The sequence below is a fragment of the Hylaeus anthracinus genome, unplaced genomic scaffold, assembly GCF_026225885.1.
Source record: "Hylaeus anthracinus isolate JK02 unplaced genomic scaffold, UHH_iyHylAnth1.0_haploid 11994, whole genome shotgun sequence".
In the NCBI taxonomy this organism is placed as follows: Eukaryota; Metazoa; Arthropoda; class Insecta; order Hymenoptera; family Colletidae; genus Hylaeus; species Hylaeus anthracinus.
Genome location: NW_026534341.1, coordinates 5334242 through 5354916, shown reverse-complemented (window position 1 = coordinate 5354916; position 20675 = coordinate 5334242). Strand labels below are relative to the sequence as shown.

The 20675-nt window shown below is 39.0% G+C and overlaps 2 protein-coding genes across 5 annotated transcripts in view; one reads left to right on the top strand and one right to left on the bottom strand.

The window, feature by feature from the left end:
• LOC128888367 (pro-resilin-like) overlaps positions 1-20675 on the bottom strand; it is a 35170-nt gene that overhangs the window by 2655 nt on the left and 11840 nt on the right. The window lies entirely within an intron of this gene.
• On the top strand, positions 26-7917 carry LOC128888359 (septin-2). 3 transcript variants are annotated; one of them, XM_054145133.1, is made up of 9 exons: positions 26-262; positions 451-627; positions 1038-1130; positions 2561-2726; positions 4003-4153; positions 5151-5316; positions 5863-6031; positions 6787-6868; positions 7061-7917. In XM_054145133.1, the coding sequence occupies exons 1-9, from the start codon at positions 253-255 to the stop codon at positions 7220-7222; spliced, it is 1176 nt and encodes a 391-aa protein (XP_054001108.1). In that variant the 5' UTR covers positions 26-252; the 3' UTR covers positions 7223-7917. The 3 variants fall into 3 exon arrangements, with proteins under 3 accessions (XP_054001108.1, XP_054001111.1, XP_054001110.1); XM_054145136.1 differs by having other exon boundaries at positions 30-262; positions 455-627; positions 7061-7913; XM_054145135.1 differs by having other exon boundaries at positions 40-262; positions 5863-6019; positions 7061-7792.

Genomic DNA, 20675 nt, shown 5'->3' with positions numbered 1-20675 from the left:
AAATGATGTGTCTCATGTTAAACCTGCGAGTTTGGCAAGCAGGGAACTATCGTAAAAGTACAGGCTGGAATTCACAGTAGAGTATGTTATTGATCGGTCGGGCCGAATGCGCCAGCGCAGCGGAATCCTGGGGGCGATAGAACAGTAGCGATCTACCCTCATTCATGTTCCGTGCGGTGCTCTAACACCATCCTAACGGTCTTTCAGTGTTGATATTTCGACACTGGCAAAGTGTCGTCGCGTGTGGTGAATATGTCCGGCGGTACGTGTGTATGCCTTTGATTTTAGGTCTCGTCTTCTTCTCTTCTTTCGAGAGGGAACGCGAGAGGAGAGAGTATTACGGGGATGGAGACGGACAGTAGGAAACGAAAGAAACGAAAAGGAGAGAAGAAACAATAAATAAAGGAGAAAAGCTTCACACCGTTTAATCGTTTTATCTTGTTCATCAAGACAGGGACTATATCGGATTTGCAACCTTACCCGAGCAAGTGCACAGAAAATCGGTTAAAAGGGGGTTCGAGTTCACCCTGATGGTACTGGGAGAGAGCGGTCTTGGGAAATCCACCTTGATAAACAGTCTGTTTCTTGGAGATCTTTACAAAGAACGACGTATACCCGATGCCGCAGGTTAGTAGCGAACGTGTATAACAGATTCGCGATCTAAAGCAGGCGACCGACTTGCAACAGAACGCTGTTAATGTAACTGCTCGGCACGAATTTTACGGTTCGACGCCAACGTTAACATTTGAAGGTCCTTTTTGGAATCACGAATGCCCGCCTCGAACTCTCGGCTGAATTCTCTCTCGATGCTTCTTACTCAGTTCAGTGAAAAGTAGACGATCAAAGAGGTTCGTCGAAAAAACCGACAGACCAGTGGAGCACGGTCGAGCGCGAACCGAGCGCAAGAACGGCTCGGTACGTCGCTCGTTAGTCCGCCAAACTAAGCGAATGCTCGCGTTACGTTACTTACAATATTCTGTTGCAAGTCAGTCGCCGGCTTAAGCAGCACCTTGACCCCCGAATCATTGATTTTATAGAACGCATTGAAAAAACAACGACGATAGAGAAGAAGACGATGGACATCGAAGAACGCGGTGTCAGATTACGTTTGACAATTGTTGATACACCAGGTATGGCACCTTTGTTGCTCTACGTTTGAACGACTAAAATGTACACGGAATCGTCAGTTAAGAAATTGATGCCCCGTTGAACCTTAAAACCATAGAAGGTTTGAGATGGTTTGAGAAGGTTTGAGAAGGTTTGAGAAGGTTTGAGAAGGTTTGAGAAGGTTTGAGAAGGTTTGAGAAGGTTTGAAGGGGGGATTTCTGTCTGAAGATGTTTAGGACGTTCGGTGGGGAACACCGTTAGGTCTTTGCAATACGGTTTTTGTTTTTCAACGTATTACTACACGTGGAGGAAACTATGTAGATTAGAAGGCTAAATACCGAGTGTATTTCGGGATATTTTTTTTTTTTTACAGAGAAGAGTTTATAAGAAACGTTTACGTAACTTTTGAGAACATTTTAGATATGTTTGGAAACATATTTGGTAATATTTTTAATTCGTTTCAGACGGAAATCACACAAGAGTACATACTTTTAAAATTTTATGTGGAACTTTATATTACTGATAGCTGATTTTCATAAAAATGTGTCCCCGGAAAATTGTAATTGGTTCCTCAAACATGAAATTATCCGAATCAAATTTTGTTTATATGCTCTTTGAATGGTATACGATTATTTTTTTTTCCAAAATCATAAAAAACTTCTTTTCAAATTCCATTACACACATTTAATTCACCGTCGAGAACCTGATAAGAATACCTGCATTCAATTCAGAAGGCCAAATATTGAGCGTATTTCCGGATATTTATTTTTTACAGAGAAGAGTTTATAAAAACGTTTATGGAACTTCGAGAACATTTTAGATACGTTTTGAAACATATTTGGTGATACTTTTAAATCATTTCGCACAGAAATCTTTGGGATATGGCATTTTCTTTTAAACGGTAATTTTTCACTGTGGAATTTGTTGAGGTTAATGTCCTAATTATACCGAAATAAAACACAGCTGTCCTATGTAATATATACATTATATATACATTGTATATTTAATATATTAAACAAACAAGAAAGGTTTAGAAAATAAAAGTAAGAACACAAAAACGTGGCTACAGAGTTCGAATAAAAGGTGCATATAAACAATTCTCTTATTTTTAAAATCATACTCGTACACAAATATTCTTTCAGTAATTTCTTAAAGTAATAAATAATTTCGTTACAAGTTCTGCTACTCCAAAAAGTCCAAAAGGGGTGTAAAACTAATTTTATTACTAAATATCTAAATATTGACTAAGTAGTAATAAAAAGCATCGCAAAAGATATAAATAAGAATAACGATTATGGAAATAATATTAACGAATGAATTATTGCCAGGAGTTAAAGACTAATAACCATACTGCGAGACTGAAAAGGATTATGAGAGATTTAATTAAATGTTACAAGTTTTAATTGAGCATCAACTCTTGTTTCCATGCAAACGATCAAGTCGGTGTGTTTAGGATTTGGCGATGCGGTGAACTGTGAAGACACTTGGAAAGCGTGCTCGGCCTACATAGACGAACAGTTTCGCCAATATTTTACTGACGAAAGCGGACTAAACAGGAAGAACATTCAGGATAACCGAGTACACTGTTGTTTATACTTTATCCCTCCTTACGGTCACGGGTATGCGGGCTCGACTTTGATTTCCATTTTTTATTGATAAGGGAAGTACGTAAACTGTAACTCAAGTTTCTTAAAGTATTGGCCCTGAAAGAGTTTTAATTTATCATGTTTTCTCGTTGGTTTCTCTACGGTGCATATGAGAATCATAAAAGCTTTCTCATTTGTAAGCTGTTATTTATAGGCATCTGAAATGAACAAAGATTCTCGGCATTGAAAGAAATGGCGCCAGGGATCATATGAAACAGAAAATTCAAGTAGGTTCTTTTTATATACAGGGTGTCCCAAAAATGTTGTAACACATTGATAGAGGTGGTTCGGGAGGTGATTTGAAACAACTTTTTCCTTAGCGAAAATGTTGTCCGAGGCTTCGTTGAGGAGATATTAACGGAAAACACTGACCAATCAGAGCGCGTAGCCTACGCTACTGCGGGGCGGTCCGACGGCGTACTCGCGCTCTGATTGGTCCGGGCTTTTCTGTTAATATCTCCTTAACGAAGCCTCGGACAACATTTTCGCTAAGGAAAGAGTTGTTTCAAATCACCCCCCGAACCACTCTTTTCAAGGACTTCCAATATTTTTGAGACACCCTGTATAAATGTGCCTACGTGTGTTTTTTCTTTATAAGAAAAATTCTTCTATTTAGCCTAAACGTTGACGAAACGTTGTCGTTGTAAAAAAATGAAATGGGAATGTAGATGTAACGGTAATTCTAGTACCAGCCATAGATCAATATTTTTGGGACATGCTCAATTAAATTTGAAGTATTAGGTCTACCGGAAAGTTCTGACCATTCCGGTTACAACAAGTTTCAACGAGTATGCGCATATTCGTTAAAAACGATATACAAATTGCAATCACACTGGCAAGATGTCATAAATAATAATAAAAATTACGTTATCCAACAAAATTGATTCGAGGTATGAGAAATTTATTATTTTGTTTCATTCTAAAAACGGACAGAACTTTCCGCTAGACCTAACAGATTGCTTCATTATCTCTAGAGATCTCTTCATCACAGACTTAAAAAACGTAGTTTCAGGGTAGATCATCCACGTCGAAACAAAAAAAAAAAAAAAAAAATCAAAATTCTAAAAAAACTCAACAACAACCAACGGCCCAGTTCGCGTCTAATTTTCATGCCATTACGTTACATTAACGATGATCTTCATCTCTGTTCACTTCTCTAATTCTCAACTCGAGCTATAGATCGTTTACTTCCCTTATGAGCTTGCCAATATCACATTTTTTGCTCCCCTTTTACTTCCTCTTTACGTAGACTCAGGCAGCTCGATTTGGAAATACTCAGACGATTGCATCGTAAAGTGAACGTTGTCCCCGTGATAGCGAAGGCGGATACACTGACTACGTACGAAGTGAAGAAATTGAAAGATCGCATCCTTGCTGACATCGAAGAACACGAAATTCAGGTAACGTCTAATCTTTCCTTTCAATTCGTTTTGGTGTTTTATGCGATTAAACGAGATTCAGGGCCTTTGAGTAAGAACTTTGTCGGGGTTGATACCAGATCTGGGCAAATTTTAATTGAAATGAAAATGTGAAACAACTGTTACAAATAATTTATTTCGAACCGTTATTTTCAATACAGTTGTTTGGAAATGAAAACAATATAAATTTCATTTGAAGTAATAGCTATTTCAAGTAACCAACTATTTGGTTTCTTTTTTTTTTCCAAATTTATAAGAAATAATGAGAAATTATTCTCAATGTTACGTGTGTAATTATTATTTGAGAGATTTTTGTCTGAATCTGTCTATCATTGTCGCAAAACGTGTCATATACTTTGGTTAAACGTCTTTTATAATCGAATAACCGTTTGACGTAGACAAATCGATCATTCATTTTGCCAAAATGTCAATATATTTATTTCTAGTTGAGTTTGGATAACAAACATGGAATTGTTTGCTGTTTCATCTTCAAAAATTCAAAATCGTCGTGTACCTACTTGCGATTTTACCTGATATCAAATAATTTTATTTCGAAAATGATCACAGGTGTGAAGATAATTATGAAATAAAATAATATCTCGAATAATGTCATTTAAAAAATTCTCAGGTCTGGTTAACACTAACCGTGGCCTTCAGATACAAATCGTGTCCTTTGGATAAAATGGATGATATTACAATAAATAATCACGTACCTGCCTCGATGAATTTGTCTACACAAATACTACTTTACCGCTGTTAAAAATTTACAAGGTTCTATTTAAAAAAATTAATTTGTATGTTAAACCTCACTGCTTAATTTACAAAAAAATTATTTGCTCCATATAATTTGTCACTTCAAACCAAATAACTTGTGCAAAAATCATTTTTTCGATATATTTATCCCGTCACAAGAAATTTATCCATGTCGCTTTAAACAAATCGGCCCTGTATAAAAGGATCCCTGATACTTTGCACGCAGATATACCAGTTTCCGGACTGCGACAGTGATGAAGACGAGGAATTTAAGCAACAAGATAAAGAGCTTAAGGCGTGTATTCCATTCGCTGTGGTCGGCAGTTCAACGGTGCTCGAAGTTGCGGGAAAGAAGGTCCGTGGTCGCCAATATCCCTGGGGAGTAGTAGAAGGTAACTTACTTGGACTTCATATTACCAATATTCTCAAAGGCGAATGATGCCATGCGTGAAGGCAATCAGAAATATTCACGGGGATGTACGTGTCCCACCAGAGTTAAAAGAGTTAACCCTTTGCGCTCGAGGCATTTTTCTAATAAGTTTCTGTAAAACCAAAAACTCTACTTCGAAAAGAATCATCTACCAGCATTCACGACTCGGTGTATTATTTTTTTCAATTAATAATTAATTGTATTCTGGTATAAGTAAAATTGAAATTGTACGTTCAAAAAGTTACTTTTAAGTTACATATGTCGTCCTAGAGACGCCACTCGAGCACAAAGTGTTAATACGTGAACCACTATAAAAGTTAGAGACGCATAAGTGCACTGCAAAGCTGAAAAGTACTGCATATGAGACATTTATTTGAGCATAGAAAACTTTAACCGAGCATCATAATTTTTTACGAAATTTACCACGAAATTGTTAACCACTATGTACAATTACCACGAAAATGTTAATCATCGAAGTGATTAACATTTTATTTTCAACCGAGCGCAGTGGAGAACCCGAAGCACAGTGATTTCGTCAAACTAAGAACGATGCTGATATCGACGCACATGCAAGATCTCAAAGATGTTACGCAGGATGTGCATTACGAGAATTTCCGAGCGCAATGCATTTCCCAAATTTCCCAGCAAGCGATTCGGGAACGGAGGTATTTACGCATGTAAATAAGTATTGCATTTTCACTAGGTTATACCTTGCTCCGGATGTATGAGAATATTTCAGAAATAAATGGCGGATTTCGCGTCGGAAATTTAAATGATCATAACTCCTCCGCCAGCATGCTCGCGCTCTGATTGGTCGGAGTTTTCCGTTAATATCTCTTTAACGAAGCCCCGAGCAACATTTTCGCTAAGGAAAAAGTTGTTTCAAACCACCACCACCCCCCTCCGAACCACCCCTTTCAAGGAACTCCAACATTTTTGGGACACCCTGTATAATACATAATAAGTTGTTACAAGTAAATATGTTACGAATTACGTCGTGTTTGGTCTCGTTTTAATCAGAAAATAGTCAGGAACGCGATGGTAAAAGTTTTACAGCAAAAAAAGTTAATAATATAAAAGTTTCACCGTTGCATTAAATTGTCTCGTCGACATACCCTGGTGTTTTCGCTCCGTCCTCTTCTTTATTCGCTGTCTTTCTCTACGTTCGAAACTCGTCGGCATCGAACACCTCGACATCCCAAGGTGTATACCCTCCGGTTGGTGGGGGATGGTTTCAGTGCATTTATGGTAGAGATATTTGTGCATTTATGGAGACTTTACTGTACTACTTTATTCTGTTTTGATGTGTGTATATTGCATCCCTCTATCTTCTGGTTTCTCCTTTCGTCCTTCTAATTCAGTTTAACATTTTGAATCTATCGAACGGGTCAATTGATCGGCATAAACATGGATGGTTTTCATCTGTTTATAGCAAACTGAAGAGAGACTCGGGACCGCATTTCGAAAATAGTATATCCGACACGGACCGTTTACTCTTGCAGAAGGACGAAGAGGTAAGGAAAAGGAGGAAGTAAAATTTATACATTTAACTATCATGTTTAACACGTTGATCGCCACGTCACCCATATGTGGTTTGGGTTGCTCGCAGCTCTTTTCGAATGAACATTTACACGATGATTTTGAACGATAGCTCGTGCCAGCAATTTCAATCCCTACTTCAGTGATGTTCTTCCAAATTTTTACAGATAAGAAGAATGCAGGATATTCTCGCGCAAATGCAAGAAAAGTTAAAAGCGACAGGACAAGTCGGTCCCGGTATCGGCTTGAGAGGAAGAGTTGGTAGTTTGGGAAACGATTTGGATGCCACGGACGTCGAGAAGAAACGCAACAGTATTATAGATGTTTAAATCCTCAAATTATCACTACGAATTAGTCGACCAGTATTCCACTTGGTTCTACGTGAATACGCACAAGGTTGTTATGCTACGTATTTAAAGAAACGAAACCAAAGAATTTTATACGCCACTGTACGTATAAGTGATGTAACGTTAGTCGAACTAACTGTTAGGAGATCAGTCGGGTTTATGAGTCGATTTATTTACGCTAGGTTTACACTTTTATATGTATGTATGTATATTACTCAAACTATCGTGTCTCTACAACAGTATTTGATATCTCACGCGCACTTGTATAAGCAAACGATAATTGTACTGTACATATAAAAGGGTACGGAAAGAAGAATAGCGGGAACAAATAAAAAGATTGCCAGAGAAACAACGAGTTAGTTGGTTAAATGTTTATTGGAGGGACGACCTATTGTCCGTTGCTCAGGAGTTGGCGAGGCAGCTCAATTGGCTGTCGCGTAACGGCGACAGCTCTACTCGCACGCGTTAGTATAAGAGCTGGCTACGAAAATCAGGAATGATAAGGTGCAGCGAAAATTTGTATCTAAAAACACTCCTTACTAGATAACAAAGACAATAGCGCTGTAGCCGAAAGTCGCTCCCGGGGCTGGAAGCGTGGGCGGGCAATCAAACGTGTTAATTTTTAATCAAAATAAAATTTTCGTGTGCAGCCCTGAAATTGTGTGTAGTTATAGCTTTTAACTGTAGAAATCGCGTAAAGCGTACTGCCAGAAGTCTAGGTCGGGACTTAAATGTTGCCAGAAGTCGATGAAGTTGTAAAAAAATCGTTTAAATTTTAACGACAAGGTGCAGTTCTGACGAATTCGTTTTTATATTATTTATCGCTTAACAAAACCGGGATAACAATTGTCAGAAGACGGAATGGTAAGTTGGTAGACAGGAAAGCAATTCTATAAAATTTAAATAATAAGGTGCAGTTTTGGCAATGTATTTTTCTTATTATTTATACTATTAGTTAACTACATATGCAATGGCAGAAGGCTAAGGTGCGGGAAATGCGTACAAAAAAGAACGATACAAATAAAATCGATTCGATTTTATTTATCGCATCATTTATTTATTATTCGATTCAATAATTACTATTGTTCTTTTTCGTATGCATTTCCCGCACCTTAGCCTTCTGCCATTACATATATAGTTAACATGTGGCTTTGGATGGTTCAACCCTTGATTTATGGCTTTCAGTAATCGCCCGATTTCACTTCATATGCATCGTATTATTACGGGAGTAACGCCGATGGATTACTTACGTTTTCCTGACGAAAACGCTACTAAACACTATGTAAATCGGACTATTTTTAACGAAGATAGGCAAGAAGCGTGCAAATCATTTTTTCCGTATAATTTCCTTCTAAGTAATCCGAATTGTATCGTGTCTGGTAGCATTTTCATCGGGATAACATAAGGAATCGATTGGTAATACATCCGTTAAGATCCGATAAGAAATAGGGAAAATGATGGTCGATCCTTGGTGGATGGACCATCCACCAAGGGACCAAATGATGGACCCTTCTTTGGGTCTAGTTTGCTACGTCCTTTTTCTGATACCATTGTCGTCCGGCGGCGGACTAACACGTGTACTCGGAAAAGCTTGAAACCATTCCAGTTGCCCGGTTCTTTCGGGCCGCTTGGTTCTTTCGGACCGCTCGATTCTATTCGGGTAGCTTGAAAAATTCGAGTTACTTGGTTTCTTTCGGGTAGCTTGAATCTTTCAAGTTACTTGGCTTTTTCAAGTACTCGACTCGGCTCGTGACTTCGAGCCGAGTCCAACTCGGCTTGATTTTTTCGGATACTTGAACAGCCCTACTCAAAACATCCGAGTTTTCCTGCGGGCCTATCGTCTTTCCGTTCTCTTTCCCGGTCGGTCTGTGTGGGTTCGTTAGAATAAGAACCCTTACCAGTGGTAACTGGTACTAATAATCAGTTACATTAGGCGCCCGTTTGTCGTTTCACAAACCCATCACCTTCGGGTGGGTTCGGGTATGGCCCTCAGCCATAGGAGCGACCCTTGGACTAAACTTATGGAGCACTCTGTAATCCATATTGGTCCACATGTCGGCACAAGATGTTGACGTAAGCCCTGAAGTTAGCAACTGGCATTATGTAGTCGAAGGTATTTCCAATGGTGACGGATTAGCGAGAGTACAAGAACCAGGTGCTGACGATCGTAGATTTAATCACACGATCGGTAGCAGGGGCGGTTGTCGATGGAACGCGGTCGACACATGTAATTTCCGAGGACGTTGCCGAGCTAGGACGTTTCTCGAGTTCCGGCGCCACGCCTCGAAGTCAACGTTCCCATGGAAAAGGCAAGGAAGGGGCAAAACCCGGTGGGCGAAGGTGGACGAAGATGCTAGTCGCGCGCAACATTTGCGGATCGCCAGTCTCGGCACGTGAACATCACTGTAGTAATACTTGGAACACGAGACGAACCCATCCGGCTTATGTATTACGTTGTACGGAGACCGTACTTGCTTCGCATTCTTTCTTTGCCGGACCCTGTTATGCATGATCGACCGTATAAGCTTGATTCTACTTTGTATCGTGTGCCAAGGTGATTACGTTTTCCGGTTATACGAACAGTCCAATAAGAAGGGTTCAATAATGAATTTTTTTTGAATTTGTAATACGTTCTTTTTGTCATTAAAAAAAAAAAATGTTGCATTGGAGTATTATGAAAAGCGAGTCTTTCGTTTATGTACGTATATATAGATAGAATACGTTTGCATTAGTTCATAGCAAGTTTTGCGATTAGTACACAATCAATTCACATGATTCTTCGAAAACGAAATATTTTCTCTCGTCTTCATCCTAACGAGCGCAACTTATTATGCGATCTTCGAACAGACGCAGTCTTCCAGGTTCTTTCTTCCGATGATCGTGCAACGAATCACTAAAATCGGAGACGTACGTTTATTCCTTTAATGTGTATATCTGTAATAAAATATTCTTTATTAATGCTGTAAAATTTGATTCTCATATCTTTATCCTATGAATTTTAAATGCAAGAAATGAAAAACGCTACGAAAACAGCATCGATGCGAGGCAACCGAGAATGCTTTACGAAGCACAGTATTGAATAGGAGTCTAACGCCGAGGGACTTGGACAGTCAAATCAAAACATTTTACAACTAAGTTCTACTAATGGTATCGCAATTCAGTTTAATGCATTTTACGATACACCGTTATTAAAAGATTATTGAAAATGTACAAATATATAGATTTGAGGTATTTGGTCCATCGAGTCAGATGTTTATTTAGGACAAACCTCAAAGAATAAAACTAATTTCAAAAGATAGTCAAAATTATGTTTGGCCATTTGGAGCACACGCAGACAGTAAATAAATTGGAAATAAATTGGAAAGAGTTCAACATTACTTCAACATTAGGGGGTCGTACTATGTGACGGCCAGTTATTTTCATTTTCTTGGGCTTTTTTCTTTTTCGATCATTAAATTACAGAATTGTGTTTAAACAAACCATACAAATTCTTTCAAGCAGAAATATAATTTTTTTTCGCATCTTGAACCGTCGAAAGAGACCGCTGTAAAAAAAAAAAGAAATGGCTGCCACGATTCCAGCTGTTCTCCTCATCTGAAATGAAAAAATGAGGTAGATATTTAATTTATAGACCTGTGGTTATAACTGGTACTGGAAGACATTCGTGTTACAACCATTTACGACCACGCGGTAGTTTCTTGCGAGCTAAATTCTTGTCGTATTAGTTATGTTACTGTTATGTCTGTTATGCTACAGCAAATCTAGTTCTACGCGACACTATCGGATTACAAACATGGAAAACGGATTATCTGACAAGATTATACGAGTTTACTAAGCTATGTTTATTAAAATGCTTAAAGGTTCCATTTAAAAAGTTAATATGTTTATCAAATCTCCCACAGCACTTCGCTTAGAAAAAGATTACTTACTCTACATAATTTATCCCTTCGTACCAGACAATTTTTGTAAAAACATTGTTTTGTTAGCTTCATCTCCACGTGAGATATTTAACTATTCCACTTTAAATGAAACACCTTGTATACGTGTGTTCCATCTGTACAAGTAGTACGAGACATTTCAAATTTTCTACACCTAGGATGCATATAAGTAAATGAATTTTGTTGAATTTGTAATACGTTCTTCGTGTCATTAAAAAAAAAAAAATGTTGTATTGGAGTATTATAAAAAGCGAATCTTTCGTTTGTGTATGTAGAATACGTTTGCATTAGTTCTTAGCAAGTTTTGCGATTGGTACACAATTAATGTAAATGATTCGCTCATCTTACATCTAGATCGTCTTTTCCTGCTTTATTCGGAACTACTGAAAGAATGGAGAGACACATTGGAACAATGGATAATGAAAAGATGCGACGAGCGCTAGAAAGATGAGAGAAAGCGAATCCGACCGTCTCTCGGTGTTGCGTCAACATAATTGCAGGAGCGGTTGAGAGTATGTACCTCTCGCGAAGTGGTCTGTGCGTGTTGCGTCATCGCAATAGATGCTGCAAATCGGAAATTGTACAGCTTACGTATGCCCCGTTGAAAGTTATACAGTGGAAACACTGGAAACCCGTTTCGAGGACGCATTTAAGATTGTGAAGAAGCAGAAGATTATAACGAGTAAAGTTTATACTTACAGCGGGTGTAGAAACTATTCGTACACCGATCAATTTCCAAAAAAAACTATGTAAAATTGTAATTTATTAACTTATTTTTTATAAACAATGACATCCTACATATTCTCGGAAATCTCTGGAATAGATAGATTACAAAAAACTAGGTATTTATGTGAGTTGCGAAATTAACAAGAAAAAACCAATTAATCGATAGAATTATCGAAGCAATAAGTATTCGCACGACTGTTTAATTTTTAACTCCATTAAAAGAAAAGAAAAAAAAAGAAAAGAAATTCACGTTAATTTATAAGTATATAATACTTCCTTCGTGGGATTTCCTTTTCATTTTATAATTATTGCAACTCTTCTGATTAAATTAACTAAATTAACTAAAAATATAGATATTTATAGTGGGATCTTTTTCCATTTCTCTATTAGAGCCACTTTTAAAAGTACTTTACTGGAAATTCGATATTTTCTAATTCGTATGGAGCCATAAACTAATGTGTTTACGTTATAAACTGTACTGTAAATGGTTCGTCATAAGAAACGTACAAATACTTATTGATTCTATACTTTTACCCACTTTTCGCATTTTTTTGTGAATTTCACAAATTCTATTAACCAGTAAATGTTGCTTGGACTATGTCTATCTTAGAAATTTCCGAGAATATTTAAAGTATCATAAATAATAAAAAAAGAAGTTAAGAAACTACAATTTCACACAAAAGTTTCTTGGGAAATTGATCGGTGTACGAATACATTCTACACCCACTGCATACAATGCTGGAATATCTACAATGGTATGTAGTTCGACCATCTAAATAGAAACCCAAATGGAATCTATCGCTAATGACCAAGTAGCAGATGTGACGCAAATGAAGAACTATTTAACGCTAAACCTAGCGACATTTTATTTCTACAAATGTAGGAATTTCATAGTTGAATTTATCGTTTACAGTAGGGATTTCAAAATTGAATTGCCGATAGTATTTTCTACGTATAAATTGCACAAAATAATGTTCATCTCGAAGGTGACTGTGGTAGCAACAAGTGAGAAGACCGAAGTAAAAGAGAAGAAACAGAGTTACGTAAGTGAGTGGAACTCGCGTTTCTCGTCGACCTTTAGGGCCGAATCGCGAGCCACGAGTTACGGGGAATCACGAGGACTCACGAAAGTGGAATCATGAGCAAAGAATCGCGTTAGCGATGCAACGGCACGACATTCTCCAACTTTCCTCGTTGCTCTTCGATGAGAAGCGTGTGCGCGCTTTCTGGAATACCAATGCTACATAGAACGTTTTAACGTCGTACTCCGCATAGCATTATCTTCGTTTCGGCGTTCTTTCGTCGGTCGGTAGTCGGTCGATTCGGCCGGAAGCCGTCTGAAAACTTCACCGGTTTCCACGAAGAAAACTTTCTGCGCCGGCGGAGTCGCTGCCGCGCCTCGCGGCGGTCGTTTACTCGTACAGCGCAACTCGTACGTTTATATAATAAAAAGAACCAGCCCCGCGTTCGTAGCCGTGTCGCGAATTACCGGCACGCGAATTCTATCGTTACGCAAGCAACGTACACGGTATTATTCTGGGTTAAATAATATTATGTCACGAGGAAAGCGTGGCTCGCGCAGTCGGAGGTGCTTGTACGCGTAAGCCGGTTCTGTTGCTTAGATCAAACAAAATTTCCTCTATTCCGCTATTTTCCTTCCCCTTTCGTCCCGACTCTTTCACGGCGACAAACCGATGTCCCAATTTAAAGTCAACACCTTTCCTAACGGCATAGTCTTCGCAAGATACACAGAATAACGTGGTTTCACTTGGACATCTTATAACTCGTGCGATATATATCGTTGTTTATTTGTCAAGTGCGTGTGCAGGTACGAGCATATTCCACTCCTCATACTAACAAGACGTACTAACAAGGGAACAAATCCGACTGTCCGTCTCCGATTTTGTTGAAACTTGGTGGGTACGTTAAGCAGATGAAAACAAGGGATACGTATTTTTTTATAGCTGCCCATTCGCAAGTTTAGGGGTTGAATAAGTAGGAGGCAAACGTATCGTATTATATATCAATGGATTCGGAAAGCAATCTTCGTTCATTTTTGTGGTTATATAAATTTTTGTATCCCTTGAAGTAACGTAACAAAAAACGTTGTTGTTATAAACAAATTACATTTTACAAAATCTGTGACCACTTTGTGTTTAATCTCGTGAAACTTTTCCCTGAGAAGATTTCTTGTATCCGTTGTAGTTTTCGAGATAGCATTTTTCTACCGAAACTTCAAGGGGTGATTTCAACCCCTAAACTTGCGATCGGGTAGCTATAAAAAAAATACGTATACCTTATTTTCATCTGCTAAACGTACCCACCAAGTTTCAACAAAATCGGAGACGGACAGTTGAATATGTTCCCTTGTAAGCGATGAATAAAATATCATTTAATATAAAACTATATTCTTATTTTATTTCTTGCTTCCACCCATGATCTAACAACTACGATTTTGTTCCGCACTGTATAGACGGTGCGTCGGTGGGTTTAATGTTAAGGAATGCTACCAACGGCTGCGTGCGCGCACACCTTTTCTAGGATAACGTGAAGCGGTTGGCCCTTTGGGAATAATTCTTCCGCGTACGCGAGGCCGCGGAAAACAAAACCCGATCACGTAGGTGCGCGCATGGGCGTGAGTATGCTCGCGACAACGTGTCCCGTTTTTGAAATTGCCTGTACGTGATCGAGGTAGATCCGCTTGAATTTCTCAGGAGGCGCGATTAGCAATCAGCCGTACGGGGGACTCTGCCAAAGATTACCAACGAGTTACAGCTCGATATACTCGGCGGTTTTTTAAATTTTACAAGGCATTCGGTCACCGAGTGAATGCTAATGGCGTTGAGTTTACATAACGGGCACGTAACTGCGAAAGCTAATCAAATTTCTTCCGTTCGATTTACAAATATGTGCTTTTCCGAGGAACAGCATATTGTGGAAAATCAACCCCTTTGCGCTATAGTTCCTATCTTAGTTTGCTCTCGGTCAGCTCTGATTTCGGTTTTTTTTTTTTTTTTTTTTTATTTTACGGCAGCGTCGCTCGTGTGGAAATCTCCTAGGAGTAAATTTTTCGATAAAAATTTGATAATAGGTATTCTTATGTGGTTTTCGGCGGTGAATTAAATGGCGAAAGAATTGAGTTTAAAGAAAGAAATATTTACATAATTCTGAAAAAAAGGTTTTCAGAAAAATATTCGCATCGTGAAATCTATATCCTTGGTTGTACGATTCCTTTCAAAGAGCGATTTCGGACCTTGGAAAAATGTTCGAAAGAGGAAATGAGACAAACATGTCGGCGAACTTCAGATTTATTCGAAATCTAGGGTTTTGCCCATCATTGCCGGAGGTGTGATTCCCCTGCTCTATTTATAATATCCCTATGGTTTGAAACTAAACAAAATGTAAAGGGGAGGAATGCTCAGTTGAAAACCAAATTTAATGTGTAACTAGCTACAGTGTGGTTTCTTCTAGGTTTGGGAAGAGATCCTTTTTTTTAAACAAATTGTTACAGGAGACGAAAGGGGATTTTATGCATCGATCCATAAGAAATAAACAACGATTAAAAGCAGGACTACTATTTTTGTCTATTTTAAAATCAAGCTTTCTCTTTGTCTAGAAAATCGATCCATCCCTAGTGGTATTATGTTGCAGGGTTGGCCTTTCTGTGACTGTGATGTATTATAAACGCGCCTTGAGCTAGTTTGAAAAAGCTGATGAGCGAGTTTGATTTATCTTGGTTTCCAACCTTCTATACAGGGTGTCCCAAAAGTCGGGGAGGAGCTGGAAATGGGGGGTAGCTGAGGCGATTCTGAACAACAATTTCCTTTGCAAAAATGTCGGATGGGGCTTCGTTAAGGAGATATTAAGAGAAAACCCCGACCAATCAGAGCGCGCGTAGACCGTTCGAGCGGCCGCGGTAGCGAAGGTTACGCGCTAGGCGGCAGCGTCAATGTCCTTCGATGCACGTCGAGTCACTTGTTCGCGTACAAGCGCGGCCGCCTAGCGCGTAGCCTTCGCTACCGCGGCCGCTCCATCGGTATCCGCGCGCTCTGATTGGTCGAGGTTTTCTCGTAATATCTCCTTAACGAAGCCCCATCCGACATTTTTGCAAAGGAAATTGTTGTTCAGAATCGTCTCAGCTACCCCCCATTTCCGGCTCCTCCCCGACTTTTTGGACACCCTGTACAAGCATTATTTCTTCTATTATTTTAGACAAATGAGCGTGAGTCAATATATTGAATACTTTGTTGAAAATAAGATACAATTCGGGAGTTTCCATTAAAAAAAAAAAATGTGTAAATAGACATCATGGCTTTTTATATATAAAATACTGTAAAAATAACAAACACAGGCTTAATTTAGTCGTTCAATTCAACGTAAAATAAAAACGGGAAGTTAATAAACTATAAATGAAATAGAAAACGTATCAGTCCACTCATGAAATAATAAGTAGTATACAAAAGCTATAGCGTTAAGAATTCAGTATAAGAATAAAGATGTTTCCTGTTTCTTTTGCGTTCAGTTCACATGAGAATGATCATCGAAATCATAGAATAACATTTCAACTGTAATATTTTAAATATAGTACATAAAGAATGAATAAATTATCAAAAAATATTTAATAAAATTATTGAAATAATTTAAACACCTTAATATGTGTTTTGCACTTGCATCGATACGATGTTCTAATATTTTACGATATTATTGCTTTATTGTTATTCGTTTCGCTTATGATTTAGTACTACATTGTTTAAAAATTTAACATACACTTTTTCCAGTCCATGCGACAATGGATGATTCGAATCACGCGAGAGGGCAGCACGCATCCGGCAATCAGAATATCTTTCGTTCTAGGTTAAAATATAGTCTACTATGTACATGGCGTAGAGTTACTTTGCAATTTTATTCTGTAGAAATTACGGTTAAAAGTTAATTTGTATTCTCATATTTAAACGTAAACTTCAGATTAAAAGTATGTGGCCACTTTCTTAATTCTAATAGTAACTATCTGAAAACGTTATGAAATCATTCATGAATTTCACTGAATATTATATATCCTATTTTTTATTATAATCAATATACATATATTTGACTAATAATTCATTAAATATTTCATAAAAGACGATAGGAACTAATTAGCATTTTTTCATCGACGTAACCACCGCGTGCTCCTATAATTGCGTTTACCAGCCTTGCCATCCTGACTATTTATTTTGTTATTTTTATGGGTTGATAATATTAATTTAATATTGTTCCACTCCGTTTGTTACGATTCTCACGAAATATAATGCGGCGCAAATACATCCCATACATTTTCTGTTATTTAAACAACTTAAGTGATTAAATTATTCAATGAAATACTGCTATTGTATATTAAATCCATACTTGTTACAGCATTTTTTAATTAAAATCACATAACGATAATAACTAGACTGCGGATTTTTATGCATTTATAGAAAATCTGAACGTGCAAGAAACTATAGAATGGACACAGCAACCAATAATATAAAACATATTGAAAGTAAAGTTCATATTACAATACTTTCAGAGTAAAATAAATTCCTATTTAGGTTCAGTTTTTGTAGGTACGTTTACAAAGATTTTATTTTGCATAAAGATCCGCAGTCTAATAATAACTTACATCGTGTACTACAGATTTCTTGAAAATACCAAGTGTCCAGATACTTTTGAGTGGTAGCGTATATATAAATGCCAATTTCAAACTGTTAAATACAAAATCATTTATTATTGTTTTTTCTCTTTTCAATTGCCAAAGAAGCCCCTAGACTGGATCCTTAACCTCTTCGCGGCCTTGGCTACATACGTGGACGTTTAGTTTGTTTATAATTATAATTACTGTCAACAACAAAAAGAACAAAACTTTGATAACAACAAGAAAAATCCCCGAAGAGGTTAAACGAAGGCGCCCAGTACAAAAATAAATAATCACGATAAAACATTCGGTATACACAAAGCGATTGGAAGTTGTTCCGTTTCGAAGATTCTGGCACGACTTCCGAAACACCGTATTTACGTATGCATTCGTGTCAAAGATATGAATACGGATACGCGTGAGTAGGCAGAGAAGCAAATAACTGTGTGATCGAGCGAGCGAACAGTCCTCGGCATCGGATCGCTTGCGCAACAGCTCGAACTCGTTGCACTCGGTAAGAGCGGATGAACTTTTCCGTATCGGGAACGCTTATGAAACAATCTACGAGGAGGATCGGCCGCCTAAAGGTTCACTCGCGTCTTTCACCAGCTTCTTCGACTCGAAGGAAGAAGAGAAGGGACGTCAGCGGGTCGCGCGAGTTTCTCATTATATTTACAGCTTCCTTTCGACATCCTTCTCGGCCAAGTACTTCGAGAAAGCACTCCGGATTCCGACATTTTCCAAAGGATAAAAGACGTTCGAAGCGACGGAGATTTTTGCTACTCGACGGTCGCTCTTTCCAACAACCGTTCTGCAGCAACGTTCTTAGTCGCGACAATTGCGGAATAGGTTGTGCTCGTCGCGCGAACCAACCTAATCGAGTTGCGCAAAAGTTATCGCATAAGCGATGAGATGAAGACAGGCGACGGCGCTGACTGTCGAAACGAAGAGAATCGCCAGGAGAAATTCTCTGGCATAATGTCGATCTCCCGTTCTCTGCTCCCTCCCGTTCGAGACCGTTTTCCCTCCGTGCTGTCGGCGGAGAAGGTTTTGATCGTGCCTCCATCGCGATGCGATCGTGTGCCATCGCGAGAAAACGAGACGAGCAGGAAAAGAGGGGAAGTAACCGCGGACCGGGGCGGCAGGGAGGGAGGGGAAGGGCGAAGAGAAGAGTTAGTCGAGAGTTCATCGCTTATTATGTAAGCAACGTAAGTAACGTAAGCAACGCAAGCGGGAGTCGAAGGTGCGGTAGAAGCGCGAACGCTGCGAATCACTTATCGGTCTGACATTTTCTACGTAAATACTAATAGAGGGACACTACTCTCGCGGCTCCGGTAATTTCATTTTCTCGCTTCGTCTTCCCTTTTTTCACACCTCTCTCACGCTTTTTCTCTACAGTCTGTTCAATAAGAACGTGGGCGCGATGTCTCTAACATTTCTTTTTATTTCGTGAAGACTGTATAAGGAGATCCAACTCCCTAAGAAAGTTACTAAAATGATGTATGATATGTAATGTACGATAATATTATGAAGACTGTATAAGGAGTCCTAACTGTGTAGTGTAGAAGTGTTATGAAAATCCCGAGCTTTAAGTTATGAATATTTCTACCGTTCCCGGCGCAAGTGACCACAGTCTACGATATATATATATATACAGGGTGTCCTAAAAATGTTGTAACACCTTGAAAAGGGTGGTTCGGGAGGTGATTTGAAACAACTTTTTTCTTAGCGAAAATGTTGTCAGAGACTTGCGGGCAGATGTGTTTACACTTTTGCTCGTCACTGTAGTTTCAAAGTTTCTACAATTTTTTTAGTAATATCACGCTCTCTCTCTCTCTCTCTCTCTCTCTCTCTCTCTCTCTCTCTCTCTCTTTCTCTCTCTCTCTCTCTCTCTCTCTTCCTCCCTCTCTCTCCCCCCTCTTTCTCGACCGACCGACCGATTATCCATATTCCGTTTCGTCGTAGCGCGTAGTCTTTCCTGACTCCTTCAAGAAATAGGAGAAGAGAGGAAAAAAAAAAAAAAAAGAACGATCGCGGTCCATGAAAGGATCGTTTTTCGTTCGTCTTCGACAAAGTCGACTACCACGCTCCTCCTCTTTCGTGAGAAAATTTTCTCCCATAAGCGAGGGGGATGATGCTCACGCGCGTAACCGGTATGTTGACGTAGGTGCCCTGTTCCGGCACGTTTCATTCTCGTGCCTCCCTTTTTATTCGAAATCATTCCCTTCCACGCCGCCGTCGCACGACTTCTCTTCCTCGGCTGTCGTTTTCCTGTCCCTCTTCTTCTTCGGGCCGCGGACCGACCCGACGGCAGGTAGTTCGTCTTTTGCGGGCCTGATTTCCTCAACTTCGTCGTGTTGCCGAATACCTTTGAAAAGCACGTATCTTACCCTCGCATGACCATTGTTCGGACGAAAGGCGTCATTGTGCGACCGAATCAAAGGGAATTCGAGTGCGTTTTCCTTCCATTCCCGTTACATGACCGAGTGAGCGCCGCGTCCCAAGAAGAAGAGTCGGTCAATGCGATTCGTGCGCGAGAAAGAGAACCGTCGGCGTCGGGGCTGAGGTGAGGGACTAAAAGGCGAGGAAGGACCTCGAAAAGATTCTGTGCGGACCGTAGGAGGAGTCGTGGGAAAATCCTCGCCAGCTTCGTAAGATGTTTTCGAAGGCGCTCCAGTCCTCTTGCCGTTTCGCGCACAGCAACTTCAACCCTTGCACTCGAATCTCCTCTTTGACGGGACATCGGGTGCCTAGTGAAGTTTGCCAGCGATTACGCAGAATAAACTTGCGAAAATTTGAAAGGGAGCAACTGTTTTCTTCGCGTTTTCCATCTAAATCCCGTGAAAATGTAAATCGAAATATAGAGGACGAAATTTCTATAAAAACATCGCGATCTATTGACTAGAGAGATAAATAGATAGATCATTTATTCCTTGTAATTTTTTCTTATTAGGTGGAATGGGATAGTAATGTCGTTTTTGTAATTTTAAATACTTGTTTAACGATCATTAGCTCATTCATTTACCGATTTGCCTTTCAAAATATTGCACGCTAATAAATGTCCGCAGTCCACTCGAAACGCTGTTGATAACGAGAGCGATTACATAATTGATTAAAA

What these genes read in the sequence shown, in the direction of transcription:
- LOC128888359 (XM_054145133.1), top strand. An exon ending in ACGTATACCCGATGCCGCAG is followed by an intron (nt 628 to 1,037) that starts GTTAGTAGCGAA and finishes TTGATTTTATAG; the next exon opens with AACGCATTGAAAAAACAACG. An exon ending in TCGAAGAACACGAAATTCAG is followed by an intron (nt 4,154 to 5,150) that starts GTAACGTCTAAT and finishes CTTTGCACGCAG; the next exon opens with ATATACCAGTTTCCGGACTG.